This window comes from Brachypodium distachyon, chromosome 1 (genome assembly GCF_000005505.3).
Source record: "Brachypodium distachyon strain Bd21 chromosome 1, Brachypodium_distachyon_v3.0, whole genome shotgun sequence".
Taxonomy (NCBI): Eukaryota; Viridiplantae; Streptophyta; class Magnoliopsida; order Poales; family Poaceae; genus Brachypodium; species Brachypodium distachyon.
The window spans coordinates 45,518,067-45,531,218 of NC_016131.3; the positions used below are offsets into that span (position 1 = coordinate 45,518,067).

The 13,152-nt window shown below is 46.2% G+C and overlaps 2 protein-coding genes across 3 annotated transcripts; one reads left to right on the plus strand and one right to left on the minus strand.

Annotated features, from left to right (window-relative positions):
• Positions 1-442: 442 nt before the first annotated feature.
• Positions 443-10,133, minus strand: LOC100843543. Of its 2 annotated transcripts, XM_024458138.1 has the most exons (6): positions 9,914-10,126; positions 8,725-9,196; positions 8,138-8,503; positions 7,895-8,023; positions 988-1,066; positions 443-902 (listed from the first exon to the last, which is right to left on the minus strand). In XM_024458138.1, the coding sequence occupies exons 3-6, from the start codon at positions 8,191-8,193 to the stop codon at positions 807-809; spliced, it is 360 nt and encodes a 119-aa protein (XP_024313906.1). In that variant the 5' UTR covers positions 8,194-8,503; positions 8,725-9,196; positions 9,914-10,126; the 3' UTR covers positions 443-806. The 2 variants fall into 2 exon arrangements, 1 of the variants encoding a protein (XP_024313906.1); XR_002962619.1 differs by lacking the exons at positions 443-902; positions 988-1,066; positions 8,725-9,196 and having other exon boundaries at positions 7,477-8,023; positions 9,914-10,133.
• Positions 10,134-10,372: 239 nt separating this feature from the next.
• Positions 10,373-12,142, plus strand: LOC100843853 (60S ribosomal protein L35a-1). Its single transcript, XM_010229616.3, has 4 exons — positions 10,373-10,534; positions 10,645-10,873; positions 10,963-11,005; positions 11,938-12,142. Exons 1-3 carry the CDS (start codon positions 10,467-10,469, stop codon positions 11,002-11,004), a joined length of 339 nt encoding a protein of 112 aa, XP_010227918.1. The 5' UTR covers positions 10,373-10,466; the 3' UTR covers position 11,005; positions 11,938-12,142.
• Positions 12,143-13,152: the final 1,010 nt, after the last annotated feature.

Here is a 13,152-nt window from a genome sequence, read left to right on the forward strand (position 1 = left end):
TCCATATCGGTCAAGCAGGCTCTACTTAGATTGCGCTTGTTGTGTTGCTACACTATCATACAAAATAATGTCCACAAAATTAAAAATATATATACGGGCCATCCATTTTTCTTATCTGACGGTATATATTTACTGATATTCCCTGATTGGAGTAACCTCACAGAAACGAACAGAGTAGCAGAAAACAGGGGCAAATTAGTAATCTAGCGCTGTAGGAAATCACAGTATAACCTCGATCGGTTTCTGCAACGGCGGCCTGCGTCAGACCATAATCGTGTAGAATGTAGAATAAATTCAAAAGGGATAGTACCACCAACGGAGATGTTGGTTGATAGATCTTGACCTGATGCACCTTGTAAACTGACTTGCATTAAGCATACAATAATCACAGTGATACATCTAAAACGCTGGACAAGGGGAGTGATAACATTATCAATTGATCTGACATAATTAAAAAAACAAATTAACAAGAAAAGATATACGTGCACACAAAAATAATACTACGACTGACCTTATCAACTGAAAATACATAGCAAAATTGTCTAAATTCCAAAATACAAAATAGCAGTCCTAATCCTACTATGTTTTGGCAAACCCTCAGACGCCGAGTCCTAATCCTGCTATGTTTTGGCAACACCTCCGGCGCCCTGGCCTTTAAATCCAGGCGTGGTGGGTAGAGGTACACCGCAATCCAACACTTTCAACTTCAATCCACAACCATCCATGGCGGCAAACGATTCTTCAGCATTGGCAAAAGGTTTATCTCCTCTCCTACAAGCTTCTCTCTTCTCTGTTCCCCTCCGTAGCTATTTCTGTTCAATAATAGAGAGCATATCCTCGTGATCAGAGAGATCAGAATCAGCTTTAGCCAATTCATAAAGTTGCCTTAGCAAGTCCACCACCTATGCATTACAACATATAATTAGGACGGTGACTTCATGATAGAATCAAATTCAAATTTCAAATGCCAGCTGAGTTGTAACAAACCTTTAACTGTTCACTGATTGATGACACATAGTTCAGCAGATCATCTGACGTCCATATAGGAAAACAAAATTTACAGTACCTGGAGCAATTAAGCAGCACTATACATGTTTGAAGTTACGACAATTACTAACCAATGCCAAAAGAAAAAGAGCACACAATTAATTTCCATATCATTGATGCAATGTTGCCCAACAGGTCAGTGTGTACAAGAACCAGCGAAACCTATGAGCTGCAGCTACACAAACTCAGGTGATGATGATCAGGACATGCCAGTTCAAATTGACGTTACGAGCCCAACACATGGTTCACAGTATGATACAGCTCACAATACGAGAGAAGAAAAAAATCGAGCAAGACGGGAACGTGATAAAGCTCGACGAGGTATGATAACACCCAAGCAGAGGGAGGAGATTAATGCCCGTAGAAGAGCCAGCATCATGCCGCAGCAGAGGGAGGAGATTAATGCCCGTAGAAGAGCCAGCATCACGCTGCAGCAGAGGGAGGCAAGAAATGCACGTAGAAGAGCCAGCAATACAGCCGAGAAGAGGGATGAGATTAATGCCCGTAGGAGAGCTATGAGCTGCAGCTACACAAACTCAGGTGATGATGATCAGGACATGCCAGTTCAAATTGACGTTACGAGCCCAACACATGGTTCACAGTATGATACAGCTCACAATACAAGAGAAGAGAAAAATCGAGCAAGATGGGAACGTGATAAAGCTCAACGAGGTATGATAACACCCAAGCAGAGGGAGGAGATTAATGCCCGTAGAAGAGCCAGCATCACGCCGCAGCAGAGGGAGGAGATTAATGCCCGTAGAAGAGCCAGCATCACGCCGCAGCAGAGGGAGGCAAGAAATGCACGTAGAAGAGCCAGCATTACAGCCGAGAAGAGGGAGGAGATTAATGCCCGTAGGAGAGCTTCTAATGCCCGTAGAAGAGCCAATCTTACACCCCAGCAGAAGGACGAGATTAATGCCTGTAAGAGAGAGCAGAGGGAGGAGAGCAATGCACATAGAACAAACAACAGGAAAAATAAGACGTTTGAAGAGAGGAATGCTCAACAGAGGGCTACCAGGAAAAAACTTTCAGTTCAAGATAGGCAAGGCATAAATTCACAGCGAAAAGCACACAGGCAGACAATACCAGCCGGGGAGAGACAGGGACAGCTAGCACGACGTAATGAAACATTTGCAACCAAGAGGAAAACGCCATGTGCCCAGTCCATCGCAATGCCCTGCCCTGATACAGCTGAAGCCAACCACGTATCAAGCACACAAGCATCCATTGTCAAAGAGACAGGTGCTTCTTCGCCAGCAAGCACATCATCCAGCTCATTCACCATCAGAACCGACGGTAATAATCAAATTAGTGGCAAACTTCTTATGCCCAGATATTCTGTTTTGTTAAGCTCGATCACATTGCAGGTGACAAGGAAACCTTCCTTAGGGATATCATGGACAAAGACGTCTCCTCCAATGACTTGATGGATGATGAGTACTACATGTTTGCCGGAGAATGTATGCCCCAACCTTCAAATCTCACCGATTTATATTACAAGATAATGTGTTGTTCTCTTATAAGAATGTCTATCTCAATACCTACAGGTTCTGCAGACATGGACATTGACGGACCAACGGATGCAGCTCCGACAGGCGATGGCATCGACCCATTCGACTTCGTCTACTCAAATATCCCAGACAGCACCCATATCATGAAACACGCTGCGAACTGCGATCACTGCAAGGCCAAGAAGTTTGAGTATGAGAGCAAAGGATCCTGTTGTCGGAATGGGCAGATAGAGCTGGCAGACCCAGATCCAGAGCCCATCCCGGAGCTTATGAGGCTATGGTCTAGCGCTGATGCGGACTCACGTCATTTTCGAGATAGCATTAGGTTCTTCAACGGTCACTTCTCCTTCACAACCCTCGGCGTCAGCCTTGACGACAACTACACAAACATGAGGTCTGGGGTGTACACGTTTCGGGCGCACGGAACAATATACCATAATGTGCATTTTTTTCCGGAGCTGGTTCAAAACCCGAACATCTACAGCTCTACTTCTATGACGACGATCCCAGTCTAAGCCATCGCAGTGAGGCTACCAAGAACCTGGACCAAGATGTCGTCAAAAAGGTGGCAAACATCATGAGAGGTAACCCCTACTCCACGACGTTTAGAAATCTAGGCACCCATGCGGGCAGCCTCGCGGAGTACCGCATCGACCTGAACACCGACAAGAAGCTGGATCAATGGACATACAACACTCCTATTGCATCAGAAGTGGCAGCTATCTGGGTGGAGGGCACCGACCTGGCGAGGAGGTTCGAACGCAGCATCACTCTGTATGGAGACAACGATGAAAGATACATCATACAGGCTACACATGGCTGCTACGCGTGCTTTGGGAGTTAGCACAACGGTCAAGGGACGACGACGATTCAGGTTGGCCTTTCGGAGATGATTTAGCATTTCAATTTCTATACCATTATGATACATTTCTAACTCTCCTCCCACCTTGCTTTTCAGAAGAGACAGGTAACCGTCTGTGCGTATCTATCAGGGACTACTACTGCTACAGGTTATAGACGCGTCCTGCGATATTCAACCCGATACTACACGGAGCACGCCTGTTCCAGCAGTACGCAGTCGACGTGTACATAAAGATCGAGGGCACCAGGTTGAACTGGTTCCGAGAACACCAGCCATAGATTCGAGCTGACCTATACAAAGGCGTCGTTGATAGCATCGCGGCAGGGGAGACTCGAGCGAGTGAGGTTGGTAAAAGGACAGTGCTCCCATGGTCATTCCAAGGAGGGGACAGATGTATGAAGAGAAGGCACATGGACGCAATGGCCTTGGTGCAGAAGTACGGCAAGCCGGACATCTTCCTAACGATGACCTGCAACCCCAATTGGGATGAGATCGTCAACGAGCTGTTCCCCGGCCAAACTCCTCAGGACCGACCGGACCTCGTCGTACGGGTATTCAGAGCTAAGCTTGAAGCCATGAAAGACATGCTTTTCAAAGAACACATACTCGGCGTTGTCATAGCATATGTTTACGTGGTCGAGTTCCAGAAGAGAGGCCTCCCACATGCCCACTTCCTGCTTATCATGGATTCTAAATACAAGCTCAAGGTGCCGGAGAAATATGACCGCCTAATACAAGTACCCGGAACTTTATGCCATGGTCGTCAAGCACATGATGCACGGCCCGTGTGGTGTTCTTAAGCCAAACAACGTATGCATGAAGGACGGGTTGTGTAAGAACCTATACCCGAGGCCATTCAACAGTACCACCATCCAAGGGAAGGATTCTTATCCTGTATATCATCGACGGGACAATGGTCGCAGCGCTCATGTCCGAGGTCAGACGCTGGATAACAGATGGGTTGTGTCGTACAACCCTTACCTCCTCCGTATGTTCAACTGCCACATTAACGTCAAGGTGTGCTCCGGCATCAAGGTAGTCAAATATATTTACAAGTACATCTACAAGGGGGAGACCGAACGTCGATGAATTTTGAGCAGCCTGACAGCGACGGAAACATCGACGAGATCAAGAGATATATTGACGCGAGGTGGGTTACTCCACCAGAAGCTATGTGGAGGATCTTTGGCTTCAACCTGTACGATAACTCGCCGTCAGTCCTATAGCTGCCGCTTCATCTTCCTGGTATGCATATGGTATCGTTCAACGCGAAGGAGGATCTTAGAGACGTAGTCGAGCGGGAGAAGGCATCAAAATCAATGCTCACGGAGTATTTTGAGGCCAACCAAACACACGAGTGTGCAAGAACCATACTATACAAGGATTTTCCAGAATGGTTTACATGGCAGGCGGGAGATAAGTATTGGAAGGAAAGGAAACAACGGCCCCAAGTAGGCCGAATCGTGTCAGCCCATCCTGCGGAGGGAGATAGGTATTATCTAAGGGTACTGCTTAACCATGTTGCAGGCTATACTTCATTCGAAGACATGCAAACGGTTGACGGCGTCCTACATGAAACATTTCGGGAGGCTGCCGAAAAAAGGGGTCTTATCGAGGCCGACAACGCACTCGACGAGTGCCTAACGGAGGCAGAGCAATTCGCGATGCCATCGTCGCTCCGAAGGCTCTTCGCAACAATATTGGTATTCTGCGAGCCCGGAGATCCGCGCGGTCTCTGGGATAGGCACCTTGAGGGAATGTCAGAAGACTACAAACAATACATCACTTGCCCAATCACGGTGGAGCAGAAGGTGTTGCTTGACATCAGAAAAATGCTGCAGTCCATGGGCAAAGAAATAACGTCATTCCCTCTTCTGAAAATGGACGAAACATATGACGACACTGGCGGCGAGGCTAGGGAGATCATCGAGGAGTCCAGTATCGCGGTCGACATTGAGGACGCTTCTCTGGCGTCCTCCCTTAACCCTGAGCAGAGGTCTGCATACGACGAGATACTTGCGGCTGTTGACAGCGGCACTGGAGGAGTGTTTTTTGTCGACGGGACAGGAGGCACCGGGAAGACATTCCTATACAGGGCCTTGCTCGCTAAGCTCAGAGGTGAGGAGAAGATAGCAGTGGCTACGGCAACAGCGGGTATCGCTGCTTCAATCATGCCAGGAGGCAAGACCGCCCACTCAAGGTTCAAGATACCCCTTAACATAGTAGATGGCGCGTCTTGCAACTTCACAAAACAGAGTGGGACGGCCAACCTATTGAGGATGGCTTCGCTTATAATATGGGATGAGGCCACAATGACCAAGCGTCAGGCGATCGAGGCACTTGACAATAGCATGCGCGACATCATGGGTCGACGAGACTGTCCGTTCGGGGGAAAGACCGTCGTGTTCGGCGGAGACTTCAGGCAGGTGCTTCCGGTTGTGAGGAAGGGCACACGGGGTCAAATAATTGACGCAAGTCTACGCATTTCGTACCTATGGGAGAAGATGCGCCATCTCAAGCTCGTGACAAACATGAGGGCGCATAGCGACCCATGGTTTGCGGACTTCTTACTGCGTGTCGGCAATGGCACCGAGGAGGCTGATGGAGAAGGAAACATACGGCTTCCCAGAAGACGTGTGTGTGCCGTCTACTGACAAGGAGAGTGACATAGAGAGGTTGATAGACCATGTGTTCCCAGATTTGAACACCAGCATGGCTGACCCGAACTATATTACTTCTAGAGCTATCCTCACGACGAAGAATGACAACGTCGACAATATAAACATGCGAATGATAGAGCGTTTCAATGGAGAGGAAATGATCTTCCATAGCTTCGACAGTGCGGAGGATGATCCATATGGTTACTACCCTCCTGAGTTCTTGAACACGCTTACCCCGAATGGGCTGCCTCCGCACGTTCTCAAATTGGAGATCAACTGCCCTTTTATACTGCTAAGAAACATTGACCCGGCTAACAGATTGTGTAACAGCACGAGGCTCATAGTACGTGGATTCTAGAAAAATGCAATCGATGTTGAGACCGTGCTGGGACAGCAAGCTGGGAAGAGGGTTTTCCTTCCTCGGATTCCGTTCTGCCCATCCGACGATGAAATATTACCCTTCTGTTTCAAGAGGAAGCAGTTCCCGATTTGGCTGAGCTTTACAATGACGATCAACAAGGCACAAGGCCAGACAATCCCAATTGTTGGCGTGTACCTACCGGAACCGGTGTTCTCCCACGGCCAGTTGTACGTGGCCTTGTCAAGGGCAACAGCTAGAAGGAACATAAAAATCCTCACCGTGAAGAATGATGATGAGAATGCAAAAAAATCAAAGCCAAGGCAACCAAAGAAACAAAAGACATCCTTGGTGTCTACGACAAAGAATATTGTGTACAAAGAAGTCCTCAACGCATGATGGCCCTTGATTGTTGCGTGCAACTTTGTCATTAAGTATTTAAGATATTTACCAGATAATATTTCTCATATTCTAAAATAGATTTAAAGCCAACACCCTACATTGATTTACGAATTTGCCAAGATTTATACCTATTTTTCTTCTGAGGAAATTAGTTTGTGAAATTATTCCATATAGAACATGAGGGGCTGCATAAGAATTAGCAGCCATTTTCTGATTTGGTTTGCTCCTTATGCTTCTAATGATATTTTTTATGGCCTTTGTAAGCTTGATAGTTGGTACGGTTTGGCCTATAAATTGGGTTGCATGGGAGACTAAAGTACTTCATCCGTTCCATAAAAGTGTCGACCACTTAGTATAAAATTTGTCGCATATGATTAATTTTAATAAAATCTAGAAATTTAGATGTAATATTATATATTAATTAAATAATTTATTATGAATAAACTCATTTGACAGACGCTATATGCAAAAATGGCAGCACACAATGTATGTGGCCACGCATGCGTGGGCCGTCGCAACGCACGGGCATCTCCACTACGGCATGATGTATGTGATTACAATGTCAATGGTGTGTATGTGGGCTCGACATTGTTTATATTCAGCGAAGACTGAAGAATATGAACACCGGTAAAAGGAAGGAAGAAGCAGAGATCATTCTTATTCCTTTTGTTGACGAAAACTTTTCATGTTAAAGAAGTGATACATGTGTAAGGGACGGCTCACACTTACACGCATCTGCTCTGTTCTACAGGCAGCCACAGGACTCTCATGCCATGTGCATCAATGCATCATCAGGGTTTCATACATTGGAGCAAGACCATGGTCCATGGATCCTAAAAAGTGTACCACTAGATTTAGTTACACGCAGCTAAACTTCTAATATATGAATGTATCAATTTACACAAACTCAACTTCCTCAGGAGATTAACGTCGAACACATGCCGCCCAACCCCCTTGGAGCTTGGGCGATCTCTTCCCCAAATCTCATACTATTTTTTTACTTATGATCTTAGCAAACGCATCACTATTAACTCGCGGAGGCGGCGCTGACCTGTTGGTCCTAACGCTTCTTGGAGTCGTGTACACCTGAAGCGCCTCCATCTGCTCCCTCGTCGGCGGCTGATCGTTGTTCTTGATGGACCGGTGCACGTCGTATGTCGTCGCCCCGAAGAACACGAGCCTGCAGATACCAAACCAAGAGAATACACCGCGTGTCACCATTGAGGAGGGAGGGAAAAGCAAACGGGTAAGAACAACACGGTAGCACCGGCGGCGGCGGACGGTGGCGACTTACCCTGCGGCGAAGAGCGCAACCTGCCTAGGGGAGACGTGCTTGCCCAACGGCCTCATCTTGCTCGTGTCGGTACAGCCCGTAGCAAGCGGAAGCTCGATACTTGTAAGAAGCCCATGGGCTGAGCTAAACCTGGATAGTGGGCTAATGGGCTAGTAGTCACTATTTATAGGCTTTCTTCTATAACTTGGCTCATTTCTACGGCAGTTAAATTTTGGGAGTTGCGTTGCTTAACCGCGTGCTGCTGCTGTCTTCGATGCTTGCACCGGCAGCAGCCGTCGCCTCCCGCCATGTGCTTGAACCCTAAACTGGATCTCATGCATGGATGGCGGACGACGGCCACCGGTTACTTCAACTGTCCACGATGTCCTGCCATGCCACAACCACAGATCATTTGAAATGTTCAGTAAATGACTCGATGTTGATCAGAGGAGGTAGAGCAAACAGGAAATCAATAGCTGAAAGAGTATTGTTTTTTTTAAAATAACTAGCAAAGGAAACAGTATGGCGTGGATGCTATGCGTAACGGATGAAAAAACATATCTAGCAAGCACATCTGGCTTCCTACATCCACGTTGCCGAATCCATACCTGCGCCAACAGCCGTCGGACAGCGGTAGCTGCCTCACAACAAAAACATCAACCGAAAGCCGATCTACCATAGATGCACCCAAATCCACTATCACGACCGCAAATCGGACACATGAAGTCGAACAACTCTCGCTCCTGGACTCCCAGTCAGCATAAGCAGCAATAACACCAGAAACAACACAACAGAATGAAAGACTCTACTGAGACAAAAAGATGGGCTGTCAAAAAGGTAGAGGAGGTAGGATGGGCAGTTGGTCAGATCTAGTATGGATCGTACATGGACGATAGTTGGAGTCGGCGGCTCTCCTAGGCTTCCCTCATCTGGGATCCCTGGGGAAGAGGATCAAGTTGGCCCTTGCGAATAACTTGATGCACTATCTCCCTTCAACCCTTTGAGCGAAATGTAGCAAAAGGAAGCAAAATCCATGGACCGACCCCATTGTCTCCACCCTGTAGGAACTACGAGATCACCCTGTTCAATAAGTGGAACACATTAGCCGTCCGCTCTCCGGTTGTAAGGAAGATTTCGTGTTGAACATCCACGGAAAAAGTCGTGACGTGTGCGTTGGGCTGTGGCAGCGCATGGGCATTTCCACTAGTATATATTAAACATTGACAATATGTATAAATTTGTGATTTCCCAATTCAAGAACTACCTGTACTACCACTGGTGCCAGTGCTCAGCATTATATAGCAGTTACATTAACAATATGAATAAACTTGTGATTTGTAATTAAGTAGACTGAATAGAGAAGCTATCAGAGAAGAAAGAACCTCGAACGGGGAACAGAGAACAGAGAACAGAGAACAGAGAAGGAGAAGTGGAGATGGGACATGGGAGGAGGCCGGATGGAGCAGGGGGAGCCGAGGAGGAGGGGAAGGAAACTGAACCGCGTCGCCTCGGCGGAGACCGGAGAGGGCGGCGGCAAGGCAGCAGCAGCCAGCAGGAGCGGCGAGGCGACGGCAGCGGCGCAGCAGCCAGCAGGGGCAGCGAGCCGGTGGCAGCGCAGCAGCAGGGGCAATAACACCCGAATTCACAAAAACTTTCGTGTGATTTGTGAATGAGAAACAGAAATGGAAATTTTCTGGGAGAAAATTCCAAATTCTCTCAGTGCCCTTCTACAATCGCTGACAAATTGATAAGAACAATCAGAAATAATCAGGGCAAAGAGGTGAAATTAGGGCTTACAAAGTAGAGACCCGGTGGCCTGCACCCAGGGGCGAGAAGCGCGCTAGATTGAGTATGGTTGTAGCTCCGCTCTTCGGAGGGCTCCGCACCTGTGGCCTCAGGGGAACTGTGGCTTCAGCGGCGGAGGCGGAGTTGTGCGAAGACGTCACGACGGCGACGGGGAAGGACGATGTGAGCCGGCCGTGGGCGGTGACGAGCAGAACGAAACGATCTAAACCGGGCTGTCGGATGTGTGTCTTTTTTAACGGAGGCGGCATTTGATTCATTTCGTGGCCTGTTTAGTTTCCTCACGGGCCTCGTGAGGTCCACTTGGGCAGAAGGAACGAGCGCAGCCCATACGGCCCATATACCCTACGTGACGTTAAACCCTAGCCCACCGTGCTGAGACGAATCTGCGTCGTTTATCTTGGCGATGATGCGATCTCAACCGTCCAAATATCGGCCGCCTCCCATATAAAGCGCCTCCAACGCGCGCCGTCGCATCGCCCTCAAGAAGCCTCCACCAAACTCCCCAGCTCTCGTCTCCGGCGGCGGAAGGTAAACAGCAGCAGCCATGGTGAAGGGACGCACGGGACAGCGCGTCAGGCTCTACGTCAGGGGCACCATCCTCGGATTCAAGAGGTGAGGCAGCGCTTCTTCGCACACCCACAGCGTTCTCTGCGGCTGGATGTAGTCATTTCCTTGTTGCGATTGATTGAGCCTTTGCGCTAATGGCGTGTGGTGTGTTGCAGGTCGAAGTCGAACCAGTACGAGAGCACTTCGCTGGTGCAGATCGAGGGGCTCAACACCAAGGAGGACGTGTCGTGGTACGCCGGCAAGCGCATGGCGTACGTCTACAAGGCCAAGACCAAGAGCAGCGGCACCCACTACCGCTGCATCTGGGGCAAGGTCACCCGCCCGCACGGCAACTCCGGTGTCGTCCGCGCCCAGTTCAAGTCCAACCTCCCGGCAGAGTCCATGGTGACTTACTGACTGCCCCATCCTTTCTTGTACCGATACTACAACCCTCATTCTTTTTTGCTGAGTCTGTTGTTTTGTTCCGTGTGTAGGGGCGCAAGGTTAGGGTGTTCATGTACCCAAGCAGCATCTAAGGTTAGCATCAACCTAATCACTCGCGTTTATGCAGCTGTTCGATGTATAATTTTGATTTTTTTGTCTTCATGACATTGCATTACTAATTTTATTCTATATTTTGCGTAACATTTTGTCCTCGGCCTTGAGATTCATAAGGTTGAATGCGTCTTAGGACTTGGTACTTCATGTGTAGACTTGATATTGAGTAATGTCAATTGAGGATCATAATTTGTTATGTCACATGATATGCTGCTAATACATATGGATTCTGTGAGCCTCGGTTGTCTGCATCTTAGGAAGTACTGTCAGTGTGTGTCAATCTGTTTTGTTCTATGGCCATTTGATCTGTGTTGTCAATTGCTCCTGTCAGTCAGAAATGTATGGCGTTCTAGACATTGACGTGCTCTCCCGCATAAATCCTTATGTTTTTTATATCGGAAAACGTCGCTGAATGTTATTTTCAAAATCTCATAGTAGTAGTAATAGTATTTACATCTTACCAATCTGAATGTTATACTCAGTGCAGAATGCAGGGAGTATTAGTTTTTGAAGTTGGAGAGTTCTACTCGGTACTTTCTAGGAAGTCATGTAATTCACTAATGGATGCAGTATTTCTCAGTGCAGAATGGATTAACAATTACAAATTGTTTGTAGACAAGAATGAGTCAGCATGTTCTGATGATTGAATAGTATCAAAATCAAATGTTTGGAACATAATACATAGTGCATTTGGCAGTACCAGTTATAGGACACTGTTTATGTAAGATCATTCTTTATTTTCATCAGCATACATTCGGCTCTATTTTGGTGTAGCAATACAACAAATAAGAAATATGATCCTGTATTAAATTATTATTGGCACTGTATGAACGTAAGTTGCTATCTGTATTACTCACGCATCCTTACTATAGCTTTACTAACATTGGTTATCTCTGCTTTGTTGCATGCAGGTTTTATTGAACTAGGGCCAGTAATGCTTATTTCTTACTTTTGCCGTGAGCCCAAAATGTGATGAATCTATGCTATGTTGGCAATTGAAACTGTTCGCCATGTATTCAGGGACCCTGTTGAAGTTTTGGTTAGACTCGTTGTGAAATGTGCGGACCATTTTAGTATTGTTATATCAGCACTGAAGCGTAATTTGCCATCACTTTATTTGCGTTGTTTGCATTTTTTACCACCAGCCGTTTTTGGTTCTCACCAAGTTGATTTCGATGATGGTTCAGTGCTGTTCTTTTGTTTATAAATTCCTTTTGTGGATTAACGCTCATGGTATGCCCAGTTTCTGACCATTGGGAATCGGCATTGCTGACCAGTGACCAAGTAGTTGTATCTAAATAATCATATTGTATGCGCCGGCTTTATTTTCTACTTAATCTTTTCATTTGGAAAACCTTCATCTAAGTTGAATTGCCAGGTAGACGCCAGCTTAAATATAGTCGATTCAATAACTGTGTAAAGCAAGTATCGAACTATTTCTCATCCCATTAAGTTACACTGTTGGATTAGCCAAGTTCCTTGCAGAAGTGCGTCTACCAGAAGGCGTTTTAATTTCACAACTGAAAACAAGCATATTTACATTTACATTTCCATTAAAAAGACTCTGGCTTAACCCTGCAAATGCTGCATTAATCAATTCAATCTAAAAATCTATTATATCTAAGTAGGAGAATCTCACGTCTTGATTTTCCTTAACATACAAGCATATGCATGTGAACAAATTTTATTGATAACATGTTGCACATGTTGCAGGTTGCAAAGCCTTGAAAATACACTTTTGTGGACTACTTTTTGAAATAAAATTTGAATTGATGTGTTCTATATATTTGGTTTGAAAAAACTAAAAGGGCCCTACTAGTAAAAATATAATGTGTGTATCTGACTTTTGTTTTGGACCAAATGTGTATATCTGATGGAGTATAATCAACATTCATATATTTCAATCTTCTGCCCTTATTCGTGCTAAAGAAATGGGTTGTTAAATTAACAGTCATCTCGTAGGAACTGTGTATATGTGATGTTGTTTCTCACGTCATGTACCAAGATAAATTGTTGTTTCTATCTCGTAATAATTTTACACAAGAACTACGCTGCAGTTAATTAAGTCGATCCTTCGAAATTGAGTTTTCACCTTACAGAGTAAGAAGCTGAGGATCCACTAACGC

What these genes read in the sequence shown, in the direction of transcription:
- LOC100843853 (XM_010229616.3), top strand. Translation starts at nt 10,467, where the DNA reads ATGGTGAAGGGACGCACGGGACAGCGCGTCAGGCTCTACGTCAGGGGC. An exon ending in ACCATCCTCGGATTCAAGAG is followed by an intron (nt 10,535 to 10,644) that starts GTGAGGCAGCGC and finishes GGTGTGTTGCAG; the next exon opens with GTCGAAGTCGAACCAGTACG. An exon ending in ACCTCCCGGCAGAGTCCATG is followed by an intron (nt 10,874 to 10,962) that starts GTGACTTACTGA and finishes TTCCGTGTGTAG; the next exon opens with GGGCGCAAGGTTAGGGTGTT.
- LOC100843543 (XM_024458138.1), bottom strand. Translation starts at nt 8,193, where the DNA reads ATGAGGCCGTTGGGCAAGCACGTCTCCCCTAGGCAGGTTGCGCTCTTC. An exon ending in AGAAGCGTTAGGACCAACAG is followed by an intron (nt 1,067 to 7,894) that starts GTCAGCGCCGCC and finishes TAATTGCTCCAG; the next exon opens with GTACTGTAAATTTTGTTTTC. An exon ending in CAATCAGTGAACAGTTAAAG is followed by an intron (nt 903 to 987) that starts GTTTGTTACAAC and finishes TGTAATGCATAG; the next exon opens with GTGGTGGACTTGCTAAGGCA.